General features: G+C 31.0%; 1 protein-coding gene across 7 annotated transcripts; it reads left to right on the forward strand.

Annotated features, from left to right (window-relative positions):
- The first annotated feature begins 1886 nt into the window (after positions 1-1886).
- Positions 1887-15790, forward strand: LOC119678727 (DNA-binding protein Ewg). Of its 7 annotated transcripts, XM_038090774.1 has the most exons (8): positions 1887-2302; positions 5820-6802; positions 6884-7084; positions 10275-10547; positions 10832-10963; positions 11023-11167; positions 11311-11438; positions 15462-15790. In XM_038090774.1, the coding sequence occupies exons 2-8, from the start codon at positions 6020-6022 to the stop codon at positions 15657-15659; spliced, it is 1860 nt and encodes a 619-aa protein (XP_037946702.1). In that variant the 5' UTR covers positions 1887-2302; positions 5820-6019; the 3' UTR covers positions 15660-15790. The 7 variants fall into 7 exon arrangements, with proteins under 7 accessions (XP_037946702.1, XP_037946714.1, XP_037946677.1 ...); XM_038090786.1 differs by lacking the exon at positions 10275-10547 and having other exon boundaries at positions 15462-15659; XM_038090749.1 differs by lacking the exon at positions 15462-15790 and having other exon boundaries at positions 10278-10547; positions 11311-13808.
- The last annotated feature ends 605 nt before the right edge of the window (positions 15791-16395 follow it).

Raw genomic sequence — 16395 nt, forward strand, 5'->3', positions numbered from 1 at the left:
TTTAATAAATCTATAACTTTTAAGAAAACCGTTTTTATGTAAAATTAATATGTCGGATATATGTATAAGCAATCATATATATTTTATTTATGGAAAAAATGGTTATTTTCCAAACTTTGGGGCTCTTGGGGCGCCATTTCCATTTATCCAATTGAATTAAAATTTTACACAGATTATTTTTTAGTAAAATGAACCGATCTGGGGCACTCTAATGTATATCTTTAATAAAATTTTAATACTTTTTAAAATTTTTCATCATATGAATAAACTCAATAAAAAAACAATTTTCGCAACTGTTATATACTAATTATTATTCATTATTAATATTTTAATGGGATATTTCATATATTTAATTAATAAATATCAAAAATTTTAAAATTACTTTTCTATATGAAGTAAATATTTTTATTTTACAAATTCTTTACCTTATTTAAATCTTTTTAGTTTACTTTATTATTTATAAGTTTGACACCAGTTTATAGAAAAAGTTTCTGAACTCTACAGGCGAGAATAAAAAAGTTTGAAATGTCAAATTTCGTTAGAGAAAGATTTAGAGAGATTTATTGGTCAACTAGCATTTCTTTCGGCAGTCTAATGTTGGGCTATTGTCACATACATATATTTTATATTGTGAAATTATATAATTAAGATAGAAAAAAATTGATGTTATGGAATATCACAAATTTCATGATCGATAATACAATCAATGTGTTGAAGATAAAATGATTTATATTTTAAAAGCAATATTTTACAAATTAAAACATTTGTTTTAATAAAAACAAAGGTCTCAATAAAAATTGAGACCCTAAGAGAACCGGACAGGAATGAAATAGAATTTCCTTAACTTTGTTATATCGTATTTGCGTTATTGTTTTTATGGCATTGTGTTCATTTAACCGTAAAGACAAGTTGGATTAGATTGGAGTAGCGGCGTTGCACACAGTCTACTTGAATACACGCATAAAAATGTTTATACCAGACCAAGAGACGATTGAAACAGGTATAATGACCTAAGCTGTGTGCACTTAGACAATGTCGAAAATAACGGGAAGAACCTCTTTATTTAAGTAAAAGTGAATCAACCTGACAAGTCAATAAACTTGACTATGTTCCTTATTTGAAAACAAGACAGCTCTGTCAGATCGGTGACAAAAGCGCCCAAAAATATGAAATATCTTACTGTTAAAATGAAAGTTTTCTGTTATTTTTTAGAGCCTCAACCACGGAAAAAGTCATTACAAGACTTGGTTTAACCAAATATAGCTAATAACGTTTTACTGAATACGCTCCGATTTAGTTAAAGCGGCTAACTTGTATGTTTTATGTCTTAAATGTATAAATTCTTATAGTTTGAATCCTCATCTACACATACTTTTTAGCTATCGTTATATATTTTTGTTTAGTAGCAAGTTTAGCAAAAACAAGTTATATATTGAATTTTTCCTGTTGTCCTGCAAAAAATACAGAATTATTGTCTCCGTCCAATAATAATTAATTAATTCAATGAAATTCTATTAAAACAGCTATTGAAACCAATGATAGGTAATTTTATATTATTATAATGATAGGAACATAAAAAATTTTTAATTATAGTTTTTCACTTAATTCAATACACAAATTAATTAAGCATGACAGAAATTAATTAATAATAACACAAACACAATATAACTGCTAACATAATTTTAATGAAAAATGCAAATACAATTGTTAGTTGTAATTGTAATAAATTATTTTATTTTGTTTTAGCTTAAATTTATTTTTATTGTTATAATGTAAATACATGTCTAATACAAAACATGTATACATATATTTTTTAAAATTATTCATATATTTATGAAAAAAAACTAATTGTTAGAAAAAAAAACTAATTGATAAATTGTTTAAGTAATCTCAACAAACTAAATTTCACATTTTTTTATTTTTGTACACAATTAAACTGAAAATAATTTTAATTGCATTCAAAAACATTTGACGTGACTTTTGAAATCGAAAACTCATAATATGGCAACTATGCTGTACGGAAACTGTATTATCGACTTCAAAGTAAATTTCCAATTAGAACAGCAACACAAAAGGAATTCGTGAAGAATAGGAAAAATGAATGCATTTACCCTCTGTTCTATTCTCCCACTCTGTTCGTTTTGTGCTATTCTGTAAGATATATTTTCAAATCGCGAGAAAATGTCGATTTTTCATGAAAATTTAGTAAAATCTTAAAGTGGCTTCATAATTCGGGAGTGTTGTGTGTAATTAATGAAATCGATGAATTTTGTTATAAATTGTCAACAAAAATTACACGCAGGTGCGTACGCAGTCGTGAAGATAAATTTACTGGGCCTGCTCCGCTAAAATAACGAGAAATTTGTCTATAAGATCCCAACAAATCGAATGTAAAATTGAATCGATTAATACAAGTGATAAACTGTTAAAATAATTTGTTGCGAAATAAATATCAACTTTCCGAGATTTCTTGAGTTATTTAACCAACACAATATCAATTGCTGTGCGATTTTATTTGCTTTAATAATGTATGTATACTCAGGTCGCTTTCGGGGTGGTAGTTGGCAGGAGCGTGATATCTTTTACCTAGAAATTAGTTGCACTAGAAAGGTATTTAGAAGAATTTCTTCAAAGGAGCAGAACACTTGCGATGAGATGCTTTATTTTATATTGCTTCGGTCCTTTTGACATTTTGTTGCCAGCACAATGAGTTGTCGTTGCTGTTGCTGTCGCTGCTTTAATGCAACTGTCACTTAAACTATTTCTCTGTCGCTTAGGAGTTCTTACCGATGCATCTGCGAATGTCCCGAATCCATGCATGCTCAATGGGCACAGTTGCGGCATGTTAATCAGTTGCTATCTGGCAGTATGGGGAACTCTTGTGTGGTGTTTTTTATTCTTTTCCGGCTTTTTCGCTTGCCCAAAGCGCAGGACGTATTTTTTGTATAAGGGAAATTTGCCATCAAACGCAGGCTATAAAGTAAAAAAGAAAAATTTTTAACATCCTCATCATGTGCAATTGTAAGATTTTTCTGCTAGTAATTTACTAATATATTTAGCAAAATATGTAATTTAGGAACTCATAAAATTTGCTTTGAATATATGGCATACGTATTCGTATTAAACCAAGGTGATAAGCGGGATGGGTAGTGGTTCTGCGTGTACATAATTTAGAGTACGCACGCTCACGTGCATTTTTAATAGTTTTTAATACGATTAATGCGCTGCCACTACGAGATCAGTGGAGCCCATTTACTCAAAGAACCGCACGCAAATGTCATTCACCCTGAAATATATGCGTACCATACACCACCAAAGTCAACATCGCACAATGGTTTTAGATACAGTACAACATGTGTACGAATATTGATTTCTTGTGTTGCTTTCCTGCCTGCGAGCTCTTCTCAGATTTATTGCTGTCTCTTTTTCGTTTTCCCTGTTCTCACTAAAAATAATGGCCAAAAACCAGCAACAATAACAACAAAATAAAGCACGCAAAGCACGAGGGGGTGAACTTCTTTGCGTGTGCTTCTTTGCGATTACAGCGGTGGCACATGAGCAATGCACTTTAAAGACGAAAGTGTAAAGACTACGATTTTATTCTAATTTTAGAAAATAATTATAATTTGAAAAAGAAGTAAAATCTTTTCATTACAAATGATTTTTCGATGCTGTGTGTGTACTACGTTCCCAGCTTGTGTACATGCCTTATTTTGCTACGTCGTTTGAAATGCACTATCTTTTTATTTGTGTTTACACTTTTTTAATTCTGCCATATCGGCTTTACAATCCTTCTTGTCGGTTTTGTGGGTGGATAGAAAAGTTGTGGTATCTGGATTTCTGATAATAATAATCAGTACAAAATTTTAATTTGGTCAGAAGACTACTTATTGAATAACAAAGTTTCCTATCGCTACAACATACTGTGTAGAGTGAGATGGCGTATCGAATGCCCGAAACATTGGCAATGGTCTGTCAGTGCCCAGCATGCAAATACAAGAAGAATGATTTGATTTGCCGACCACTTAAGTATAAATTTATATGTCGTACTCAAATTCGTTATTTTCGAAGTACATACGTATATAATATAAATATATCCATTTTATTCAGTATATAATATTTTACTTAGGAGTAAAATAACTGCACCATTAGGTCTCGAAATATTTGAATGTTAAATAGAAATATCGCATCTTTTTCATAAAAAACAAGAAATATAAGAAAAATTTATATTTGTGTATTTATCAATGTTAGAAACCGACCTCAAATTAAATCTTACCTATTATAAATATTTTAATTAATCATAAAATCCGAGTAACAACATTACTTAGATCAAAAACCCCGAGAGCAAAAGCTAAAGGGAATGACCGTTTTGCGCGCTGGGTGTGCACTCGCATTCTGTGTACATTAATTCTGTGCAGTGAAAGCACAGACGCAAGTGAAGTTTTCTTTCAATTGTGTGTTGTCAGCTAAGTAAGGGTGTCAGAAACCAGTGTGCCATGCGTATCCAAAGCAGACAGCGAAGAATCATCCCTGTGTTTATGCAATTGCTTTTGCTTGTGTAACTTTTATTGATTGGAGTAGGGTGGAAATCGCGGTGGTGACTGTGTTGGCGTTGGCTCTGTAGTTTTAGCCCTTGTTTTATCTTTACAGTAAACTTATACATACCTGACGCATGCAGTATTGATTTTTCCTGCGTCTGCCTATTGTGCTCAGTTTGTGGTGTAGTCTAACAATGAGTGGAAGTCACATATTAGCAGTGCGTTTGCGTTAAAGATTTTATATATATTCAAATTAATAAACAAATCTTTTTATTTTATAGAAGTAAGAGGAAATTTATTTAATTTTATAATTTATTAGATGTGCATTTTCTGTTACTAGTGCGGTGGAACCTTTTTTATTATAGGCTCTATAGATTGAATAATTTATGTACATATATTTAATGGACTTTACACAAGAGTAAAAGGCGAAAGACGCAATAGCGCAAGCGTAAATGTAGTATTTCTAATAAAATGGTGTATAGCGGGAATATTATTCTTTAAAGACATTATTATTAAATATTTCATATGTATTCATACATTTACAAAGGAGTTTTGGTGCTAAAAGACTTTTTAGCTCATATTTTGAAGTATGAAAGGTCCATGTCCTTATAGTTGAAGAGACTTCTAACAGTTTTCGAACAATAGAGAGCCATTAAATTAGTATGATGACTGTAATCACGATCAAAGATATGTATGCAGTGTGTCATATTTAATACTTAAGGTAAGGGTCGGTTACTATTTTATTGGTGCTGTAATGTGGTAACTGATTTTTGCAAAGTTCATCATTTTCGAACAACTTTTCACAGCACGTTTTATGTCGATATAGCTTTGATATCGAGATACTCTGATTTGAATAGGTATACAGATAACAATCAGACGCGCTATCTAGTGGCAACAAGTTCATATAATTTTTATTTCATACAAACTATGAATGAAAACAACAACGACTCCCACAAATGGCGAAACTCAGTATAAAAGTTATGAGTAATGAGTTTCAAACTCTTGGCGTGTATAGGGTGTTTCTGGAATATGTAATCGTGTATGGTGGTCGTTGCATTGATGTTTTTATATTTTAAGACAAATTTAAGTGCCTTGTTCAAATTAAAAAATAAAATATGCCTCATAAAGATGTAAGATTAACAAGATATTTTTGAAAATGTGTATTTTTTGTTACGAAATATGACCAGATTATAAAATAATATAATTTACTTAAATTAAAAATGTGAATTTGTTATATTATGAAAAAGAGAATAATTTCAAATACTTTTTTCTTCTTTACAGTTTTCTAATCGCTGTAGTTGGCTTTTTTACTTCAAGTGAGCTTACTCTCAACTCTTCCAATCCTTCTGTAATCAAAAATAGAGTAACTTTCCAATCAATTGTGAAAGTATACTTTGATTTAGAATTTGTTTAAACTTAAAGGAAAACGAGTTAATAATAAGAGTGTAATTCCCATTACATTCAAATTTAGCTACTTAATTATGAATGTCACTACGGTGTCAACTGGAACTGACTGCACAACACAACACTCGGTTGCAACAGCCATAAATACGAAGTCATATAAGATTGAAATGATTGACGATGGTCAGTTAAGTATGGGATCTGATGATGACGACGAGGAAATGGATAGTAGTGATGGGAGTATGTACGGAGATGGGGATTTGGCTCATATGGCTGCTCAAGACGATGTTGCTAATCAGTTAGCTGCTGCTGGACCAGTCGGTGTGGCTGCAGCAGCTGCTATAGCTTCATCCAAAAAGCGTAAACGTGCTCATTCATTCGAAACAAACCCATCGATACGCAAGCGTCAACAAAATCGATTACTGCGTAAACTACGTGGTATTATATATGAATTTACTGGAAGAGTTGGAAAGCAGGCTGTGGTGCTGGTTGCTACTCCTGGTAAGCCAAATACAAGCTATAAAGTTTTTGGTGCAAAGCCATTAGAAGATGTGGTGCGCAATTTGAAAAATATTGTTATGGATGAGTTAGAAAATGCGCTGGCGCAACAAGCACCACCGCCACCTCAGGAAGATCCATCACTTTTTGAACTACCACCACTAATAATTGACGGCATTCCTACACCTGTCGAAAAAATGACTCAAGCACAGCTTCGAGCATTTATACCATTAATGTTGAAGTATTCGACAGGACGAGGTAAGCCTGGTTGGGGTCGTGAATCCACTCGTCCACCATGGTGGCCAAAGGAATTACCGTGGGCAAATGTACGAATGGATGCACGATCCGAGGATGACAAGCAAAAGGTGATTAAGTTTCATTGCAATAGTTCTATATATTAAATTTCTGAATTTCTAACTTCTTGGTTATAACAATTTAAATTGTAGATAAGCTGGACACATGCATTGAGAAAAATTGTTATCAACTGCTATAAATACCACGGTCGTGAAGATTTGTTGCCCACTTTCGCTGATGATGAAGACAAAGTTGGTCAGTTAATTTCCCACGCTGGCGATGAAGATGAAGACGAAGAGCCACATATAACAACAGTGCAAACAGTTACACATGTCGGCACGAACACATCAAATGTAAGTAACAAATTTTAACCAAGGAAGATTGTTTTATGCACATTATTGTGATATTATCATAAACGAAATGAATTTGAATAATAAATTAAGTTCATTGTTTAGGTTAATAAAAAAATATAAAACAAATGCTATGAATATGTATGCAGAGGTGGTGCGACTTTCCAAGTTGCCTAGAAACAAATCTGATTGCCAAACGCTTTTTAAAAATTTAGTTTTAGTTTTAGAATGCGATAAAAAAGCATTAAAGGATACCAACTTCTAAAAATATAGCAACTGTAGTGGAAATCACACCGCAAACTACAGAGGCTGTCCTATTTATAATAAACTGAAGCACAGTTTAGCTTTGCAAAAAGAAGTCTTGCGTGACCCTGCAAGAAGTACCCTCCATCAAATTAGTTAAAGAACCTTTATCTTCTAAGTCTGCTGCATCAGGTGTTTCATATGTTAATGTCGACAAGAAACAAAAAATCTGACAAGAAACAAGCACTTCCAGTTCAAAGCAATAGTTTGAAAATGATGATCTCCACCCCTACCCAGAGCTTAACTCAGTTTAAGTCAGTTGTACAAACTTGTCGTAATGAGATAGTTAAAATGCAAAGCCAATTAATTGCCTAATAAATTAGTACTTTAAAACAGTGCTAACATAAACTTGAGCTCACAAAGATAAGAAACAGTGCCAACATAAACTCGTTCAGAAACTCATCTAACAAACAAAAATTTCTTCTCTATTTCTATTTATTTATTCTATAAAACTAATCACCCTGATGGGAAAGGTGATACAGGTATTTTGGTACGAAGTTGTCTAATACACAATTTTCTAGATACATATACTTATAATTATATGCAAGCCACATCAATATGCCTTAGGCACAAAGGTAAAAATTTAACTTTGTCGGCAGTTTCAACATTACTGAGACTCAATTTACGGATAATTTCTTAAATCTAGGTGATAGATTTCGTGCAGCAGTATACTACAACGCCAAGCACACGTATTGTGGTTCAGGGCGCTATAATTCAAAACGTAAACAGGTTTATAATTCCATTCTAAATAGAAAAAATGCATTAGACGTAGTCTCTCCTGTGCAGTCAACATATTGGCCTACAGATAACAATAAGCATAAGCAGAAATTTTATGTCAACATACACAAGCAGCGATTTGTCTTCTGACCATTCTCCAGTTACATTTTGTTTACTTGAATGGTTCTCAGTTAAACGACTGTTCCTATAGCCTTACAAGTCCTAGAACAAACTGCTAAAATATAAAAAGATCATTAGTTTACACACAATTTATAAGATAGAGAATTTATGACATAGAGAATTTAGTTTTACAAAAACGTAGGTTAAGGCGTAAATGGCAAAAATGAAGTTCCTTTAGCGAAAATCTTATTAAAGGATGCCCAAAGGAGACTTAGAACTGCATTAAGCAGGGAAACCAAAGTCAGGCAATATAATTATATTCAAAACTTATGTCCAAATCGCAAAAAACATTCATCGTTATGGAATGCTAGCAAATGTATAAACTCCTCCATAGAATCTGATTCTCAAATAAAAAACTTTCTCGCGACGCGATGAAGAAAAATCTAACGCATTTGCTGATTTCCTAACAGAAGTATTCCAACCGAATACTACAACAGGATATGATATAACAGGACCGCGATATGATAACATCTCACCCATCATGTTAAAAAACTTACCTCTTTTAACCATAAATTGTATCACGATTTTTTAATGCCATTATTAAATTTGGCTTTTCTCCAACAGAGTGGAAAACATCCATGATTATAACGACTCATAAATCAGGCAAAGATCCCAAGCTTGCCAAGCTCACATTTTTACAGGCCAATAAGTTTCCTGTCATGCCTTTCTAAACTCTTTGAAAGATTAGAATCTAAGCTACAGAACAGAAAGTTTGAAGTCAAACGTTAATTATATACTTCTACTAAGTTCCCAATAGAAGCTGGAGTTCTTTAAGAATGTGTTCTTGGCCCTTTCTTGTATGTACTTTACACATCTGATTTTCCATTAAGTAGTTGTCACCACAAGGTTTGTCGATGACACGGCAATTTTATGGTGAAAGAAAAACGTTGTGTTGGCTTCAAATCAACTTCAATCTCACTTATTTTGGGTTTGAAATATGATGGTCAAAATGGCGAATTAAAATTAATGAACTAAATTGTGGACACGTCATTTTTACCTTAAATCGCAGTATATCTCCAAGAATTTTACTAAATAACACTCCCATACCACAAGCAGGTAATATAATTTACTTAGGTATTCACCTAGACAGGCGACTAACTTGGCGCAAGCATATTGAGGCCGAAAACATTTAAATGAAGCTCCAAGCCTCTAAGTTGCACTGGTTCATTAATAACAGATTCTCTCTGTGTAACAGCATAATAAAATCAATAGGGAGTTATGGTGCCCAGCTATTTGGTAATGATGGTGCTTCAAATATTAAAATTATCCAAAGAGCTCAGTCAAAACACTGAGAACAATCACTGGTGCCCCATGATATATTAGGAATGAAAGTATCCTCCTCGAGATATACAAATTCCCTTAGTTAAAGCTTAATTTGATATTACAAGAAAAAATATAATAAAAGGTTGATACAACATGTTAACGCCTTAGCAAGGCATCTCGCACTTCTATCCATTACTTTCCGCCTAAAAAGAGCTGACCGTCCAGCCATTAATTAAAATTCAATAGATTCAAGTAAAAACCGCACTCTTCTTTTTAGTAATCTGACAAAGTTTAACTGCTTTCTTAATACACCACCTAACAATCATTCCAATGAAATTTAACTCATTGATTTAAGTGAGGTCCGTGGTGACGTAAGGTTTACTTATGTTATTTTATATTATACAATGTTTAGTTAAAATAAAAATTTGATATTATGCAATTAATGATAAGATTTTAAAACTTATTGTTAGTCTCTTTGTAAGAGAAGGTATAATAAATAGATGTATAAGTGTTTAAAAAAAAAAAACTTTCACGCCGCCACTGAATGTTTGCAATTTTAAAACAAATAGAATTCTTTTCATATATTTAATTAATTAATATATAAGTTATATATTTAATTTATATAAATCTATATAAATCTATATAAATTAATGAAATGGAGATTAGTTTTTATTTTCGGTTCGAAAATACAATATAATTAATAAAATTTATTTACGATTATCACCAATAGCAGCAAGTAAATGTTGTGAAAATAAATAGCGCAGGAACAGTAATTACGACTCATAACCCTAACTTACAAAATCATCATCCCACACCAACAATTATACAGAGTACGAATAACCAACATGTGACCACTACAGCCACTCTGCCAGCATCAACGAAGATAGAACTTTGCACAGCTCCACCTCAACAAGTGACAAACCATCACACGAGTACATCGGCGGCACAAACCCTTGCAAACGCCCAGGTTTGCATCGATCCGATAACTTTGGGAGACGTTGATGTTCGTACTAACAATAAATTCTTTTCAATTTTTAATGTTGTGGTTAATTTTTTGCTTTTATTTGTTGTTTATGATATGTAAATTTTGTTTTGAAAGTACTTTTGCTTGCTAAGTTCGCATATTAAATTCCCACTTTATAATTAAATATTTTGTTAATATTCTATTTATTTTTGATGAGTTTATTCAAAGTATCTTATGTCTAATAATAATTTTTTGTTCTGTTGCCTAATTTCTATGAGCAACTATTAGAAAGTTCGCTGTTAATCATGTTATGTTTCTTACAGTATTCGACACAAACTGTTTTGTCAACAATTCAGAATGCAGACGGGACAGTGTCACTTATACAAGTTGACCCAAATAATCCAATTATAACGTTGCCGGATGGTACAACAGCTCAAGTTCAAGGAGTTGCCACGGTATATTTGAGATAATGCATGCTCTGATAAGTTAAGCAGTTTTTCTTTTTGGATTGTAGTTGCATCAAGGGGAAGGCGGCGCTACCATACAAACTGTACAAAGCTTAACAGATGTCAATGGACATGAAAACATGACAGTAGATCTGACCGAAGCTACGGTTGCACAGGATGGACAAATTTATATAACAGCCGAAGATGGGCAAGGTATAAATAATATATATTATAAGTATATGACACTGTTTGTCTAGTTGCTAAAGAACAATTAAATGTGTATATTTTCAAATAAAGAAGTGAATATGTTTGAAAGTATTATAATAACATTAATGCATCAATGTCTTTTATTTTAGGTTATCCAGTGTCTGTAAGCAACATGATAACCGTTCCCGTTTCTGCGTCAATGTATCAATCTATGATGGCAAATATACAGCAGATACACACAAACAGCGATGGTACAGTGTGCATTACTCCGATGCAGGTACATTCAAGTAATAATAGAAATAACAATTATCAGTACTACACTTTAATGGCGGCACCAGCTACACAAATAGCGGGACAGCGACTTCAAATAGGTTCACGGAACCAAAATCATGCTAGTATATCAAATACTAGCAATAACGATAACAATGATAGTTGTAGTAATAGTAGTATTCGTAATATACGTTGCCAAATATTAAACCCATCTAGTTTAAGTAATAACTCTAGTCAGCAGAGCCACCAACCAAATCAAATCCATGCAAAATTGTTGTTTGCCAGTGCAGCTAACCTTCAATCAAGCTCAACAATAATTACAAACTCAAGTAAATTTCTAAAACCGATTTCTAAATCCGCGACAATCAAACGAGGTACCCAAAAACGCCGTAAACAACCTAAAGCTGTACCTATAAAATTAGAAGAAACCCAAAATGAGGAATTTGTAAGCATAGAAGTGTTAGAAGAATCAAAAAATGAACATAATATAAAAAATAACAATATTAATAATAATAATAATATTAATAATAATAATAATATTAATAATAATAATATTAATAACAATAATAATAGTAATAATAATAACAATAGCACTTCGGTTGAGGAAATTTTGCCTCTTAAGGCTATAAAATTAGAAAATATAGATAAATGAACCACTTTAGGGAACCCACCAAGGTGTAACAAATTATTGTTAATAAAGAAGCACTTCGACGTTGCTTGCTCTAGTCATATAGATAGTAAATAATGTTATATATGTTATATATAGTTACACATGTTAATTAAGTTACATGTTAATTAAGTTACGTCAGAATCCCACAAAAAAATATCTACACTTAAAAGATTGTAGGGAGTACTCGCTACGAGTGTCAAATATACCAAATTATAGAAATACCAAATTATAAATTTAATCAACGTTTTTCAAGTCTAAACTTGGGCAGTTGTGCAATAATGATACGAGCCGGCATTTCAAATTGACGGAGTTTAAACGATAATACTTGAGGTTTAAAATGTCTAAAAAAATTTGCCAAAAATATCTTTCAAAGAAACAGCTTGATAGTCAAACCAAATATTTTATATATTTCATTTAATAAATTATCATATAATAGTAAAGTTTAATTTAGATTTAAATCAAGTAATATATCCAAATATTGCAGATTACTCTGATTAAATTCAGATTTCACTGAATGAAGCCAATATGAAAAGAAAAATTAGAATGCTAAGAGTTACTCTAGGATCATTAGAAACTGAGTTTACCCACGGCTTTCGACTTGAATTACTTTCTAGGTTTCGTGTGTGTAAATCTCAAATAATTTGCTAATCATTAATATAATGAGTATTATCAGTGGTTCAAATACTATTCGAGTAGTTCGAAGCTTCTAGCATTTGATGTTCGCTTATTCTTATACTTGAGTATTTAGCTCCAGCACAGCCAGTCAAATGAAGATAAAAACCAAGTAGAGTTCGAGTATTATTTGTTACATACATTTCTATCTCACATCTTTGAGTAGCTCGAAGTTTTTCCAAAATTTAAGGTATTTAAATGCTCAAACACTTTGAATCACTAATTATTATATACACATTCTTCTGTTTTTCTTGCATATATAACTGACTATAAGAGAATATGATTGTCTTTACTATTTATTAAGATTTTTGGATTTATACATTGTGAGATGTATAAGATGTACAACACATACTACATACTGGTACTATCAATATTAAGTAAAATTTCGTTCAGATCGGCTTAGATGTTTTTGAAGTTAAATAGTGCATAAGAGTAAAAATCTTCGAATCCAAAAATGTTTAAAACCTATGTGTTTAAAAAAAAATTAAGACATCTTCCTTTCGAGAGATGATTTGGGATGAGTTTACACACCCTCTGGTGTGTATTCAAAAATGTCAATACGAAATGATTTTCGTAATGAACAATTCAAATGTGCAGTAAAATTTTGTTATTTCTGTAAATTGAAATGTTAATTAGTAAAACGGAAAAAAAGGTTTTTAATTTAATATTTGTATTTGTGTACACATCGTGTATACATCGTCACACATTTCCCTTTTCGCTACTACTTCTACAACTTTTTTCTAAAAGATACTGGCTATATCACTGATATATGTGCTGTGTCAACTGGTAATTTGGGCATATATTTTGATCTGGAAACTCTTATATTTGCTCAGTTTAGAATTCATTGCTTTTCTTGAAAGTAGAATTATTTGTGAGTAGTTCATCTGCTTGGCACGCATCCAGCTTCTATAGCACATCTGAGCACACGGATAGGATAGAAGTGATAGGATAACACTTGATTTCTTGCCATTTCATTTTATTTGGTATTACAAATATCGTTTTTTAATATAGTTTAATTTTTTTTGTTAACAAATCGTTTGTTCTAAAATAAACAAAAGATGAAGGTAACCCCCACTTTAATAATGTAAAAATGTTCCTAAAATTGTTATTTGATTTTTCTTTTTTATTTATAAAAAACAAAAAATGTATAAATGTTTTTATTAATTATGTTTAATTATGTTTAATTATGTTTAATTATGTTTATTATGTAGAGAATAACATATTCGTTTTAATTTTATTTTTTATTTTGCGTTAATAAATAAATTTTAATATTTAGTCTTCGCTATAAGTGAATAGAAAAAAGAAGTGCAATTAAATTCAATTTATTAACGTATGCGACTTAGTAAACACACAAAATATAAAATACTTACATGTGTATATAAAAAATATAATTAAATTTTGAATAAATTTAATATTCGTTAATATTCGTTAAGTACAGGGAATCTTTAAAATATTCACTTTTCGGAAATATTTATATGTGCAATAAATAATAATAATTTGAATAGATTAATTTGTTTTGTGTCCACAGCTTCCGATAGAAACTAAAATATTTTAGTTCAATAAAAAAATGCAATAATGCCAAAAATCTTAGAATTTAAATAATTTGTTGAAATTTATATTCGCAAAATTTTCTTTAAGTTTGTTATTATTTAAGATTAAAAGATTAATTATTTTTAATTTAAGTTTTTAGTTTAATTTGTTATATTTAATATATTTTCAATTTGTGTTGTGATGTTTTTAAAAATGTTTGCCAAATATTTTTTATTTTTTACGTATTTTCCTAAACCAAAAATTTAAATAAACAATTTTAAATAAAGTATTTGTTTTGATTTTTATTATTTTTTCAGTTCAGCACCAATTTTAAAAACACAAAAAATAATGGCTTACTTACCATAGTCGCCTTAAATCTGGTGCAGACTTGCAAGCTTGGCTATCAGTCCAGAGAGAAAAAGTACTCTGATTGAGCAAAACTGCAGCTCTGCATCTTTGAATGACGGTCAGACAACATGTTGGCGTGTTCACCAACATTTTTAGTGACTTGAGTGAGAAATCGTGACTGTTACAATGTTCAGTGTGGTCATTAGAACAATTATGTGCGAGAAGCCGACTTGACTGACCGTCGAGTTTGCAAGTCTGCACCTGCACCAGACTGGACCCGCTTCTTCATATAGCGTTACTGGTTACTTGCTGATTCCTTTTTGACATAACTATGTTAGTTTCTGATATTTTTAACCTCATTTTCATATACATGGATTATTATAAACGCCCGAATAGGGAACTCAAATCCTTTATTATGAGCACGAAGCTTTCGATAACAAAGCAATGCAATAATAAAAGGTTTCATGCGAATTCTATTCATATATAAATGATTGTACGATCATAAACTTTTCAGAGTTCTGGTAAAAAATGAGCGTTAATAAAAATGTGCAGGAATCAGTTATTGGGTATAGTTAATATGCATGAAAAAAATGATGTGTGATTCCGAAGTCCGTGGGAGTATTAAGTTTTTTTTCTGCAGTTGCAGTCACTAATTTAAAATGTTAAACTCATTGTGTGACTGCGAAATATGTTACTATTTGCATATGATAATACAATATTTAAAATATTTATATAGAATATGTACAACATTTAGAACTAATTTGATAACAGTAAACAAATGTATAAAATATGTAATTCATACATTTATAGGTTGAAAATGGCGATCAGCTCGAAACGATCACTGTATCGCCGGGAATGCATCAGATGATGATACAAGGAGCTCCAGGCACAGAACCTCAGGTTGTGCAAGTCGTTAGCTTAAAAGATGCTACGTTACTTAGCAAGGCCATGGAGGCCATAACCGGTGGAAATGTTAAAGCCGAAGACACAATTATAATGGAGCAATAAATTTTTAGAAATATTATTTACCCAACTAAAATCGGAAAATATTTCATACGTTTATTATTATATTAAGGGATAGCAACTTTTTTGTCGAGTACAATATATGTTAAGTTGAATTCGCTTTTAATTAATATAATAACTATATATCCGTAAGTTATTTTTTTTTTAATACAATTATGAAAGTACCTGAAAGGTGATTATATTTTTTGAAACTATATTATTTATATGTGTGCATTACAGTCTCTTCTCTGCATTTATGTTTTATTTGTTGCTGCTTTCCTATATATAATAAGTTGCTCAATTATATATAGAATATGTATATGTAAATTAAATATTTTATTTAAACACTAAAGTTGTGGTGACTTCCATTGAACAAATATTTTTCAAACATTTAACATTGTTTCGATTAGATAAATGATGATAGTTTGAAACAAGATTTGTAATAAGAAAATTAATTATTAATTACTAGATTTATATTGTATTTATTGTAATTTATTTTTTTGGATATACTCTATCGAAATTGTAATTTAATTGTATTCAGTGTTAAATACACAGTTTTTGTAAATAGCTGATTCACTTCAAACTTATTTTAATTGTACTGAAGGCATTAGTCTAAATTTTCTAGTCAAGTCAAGACAAGTCAAATTCGATTTGCGTTTATTCATAATTAATATTAAATTATAATATAATATTTTTAAATAGGAGGATGCATGTATAATACTACCAAGAAACCAAAGAGTTA

Source organism: Teleopsis dalmanni, chromosome 1 (genome assembly GCF_002237135.1).
Source record: "Teleopsis dalmanni isolate 2A chromosome 1, ASM223713v2, whole genome shotgun sequence".
In the NCBI taxonomy this organism is placed as follows: domain Eukaryota; kingdom Metazoa; phylum Arthropoda; class Insecta; order Diptera; family Diopsidae; genus Teleopsis; species Teleopsis dalmanni.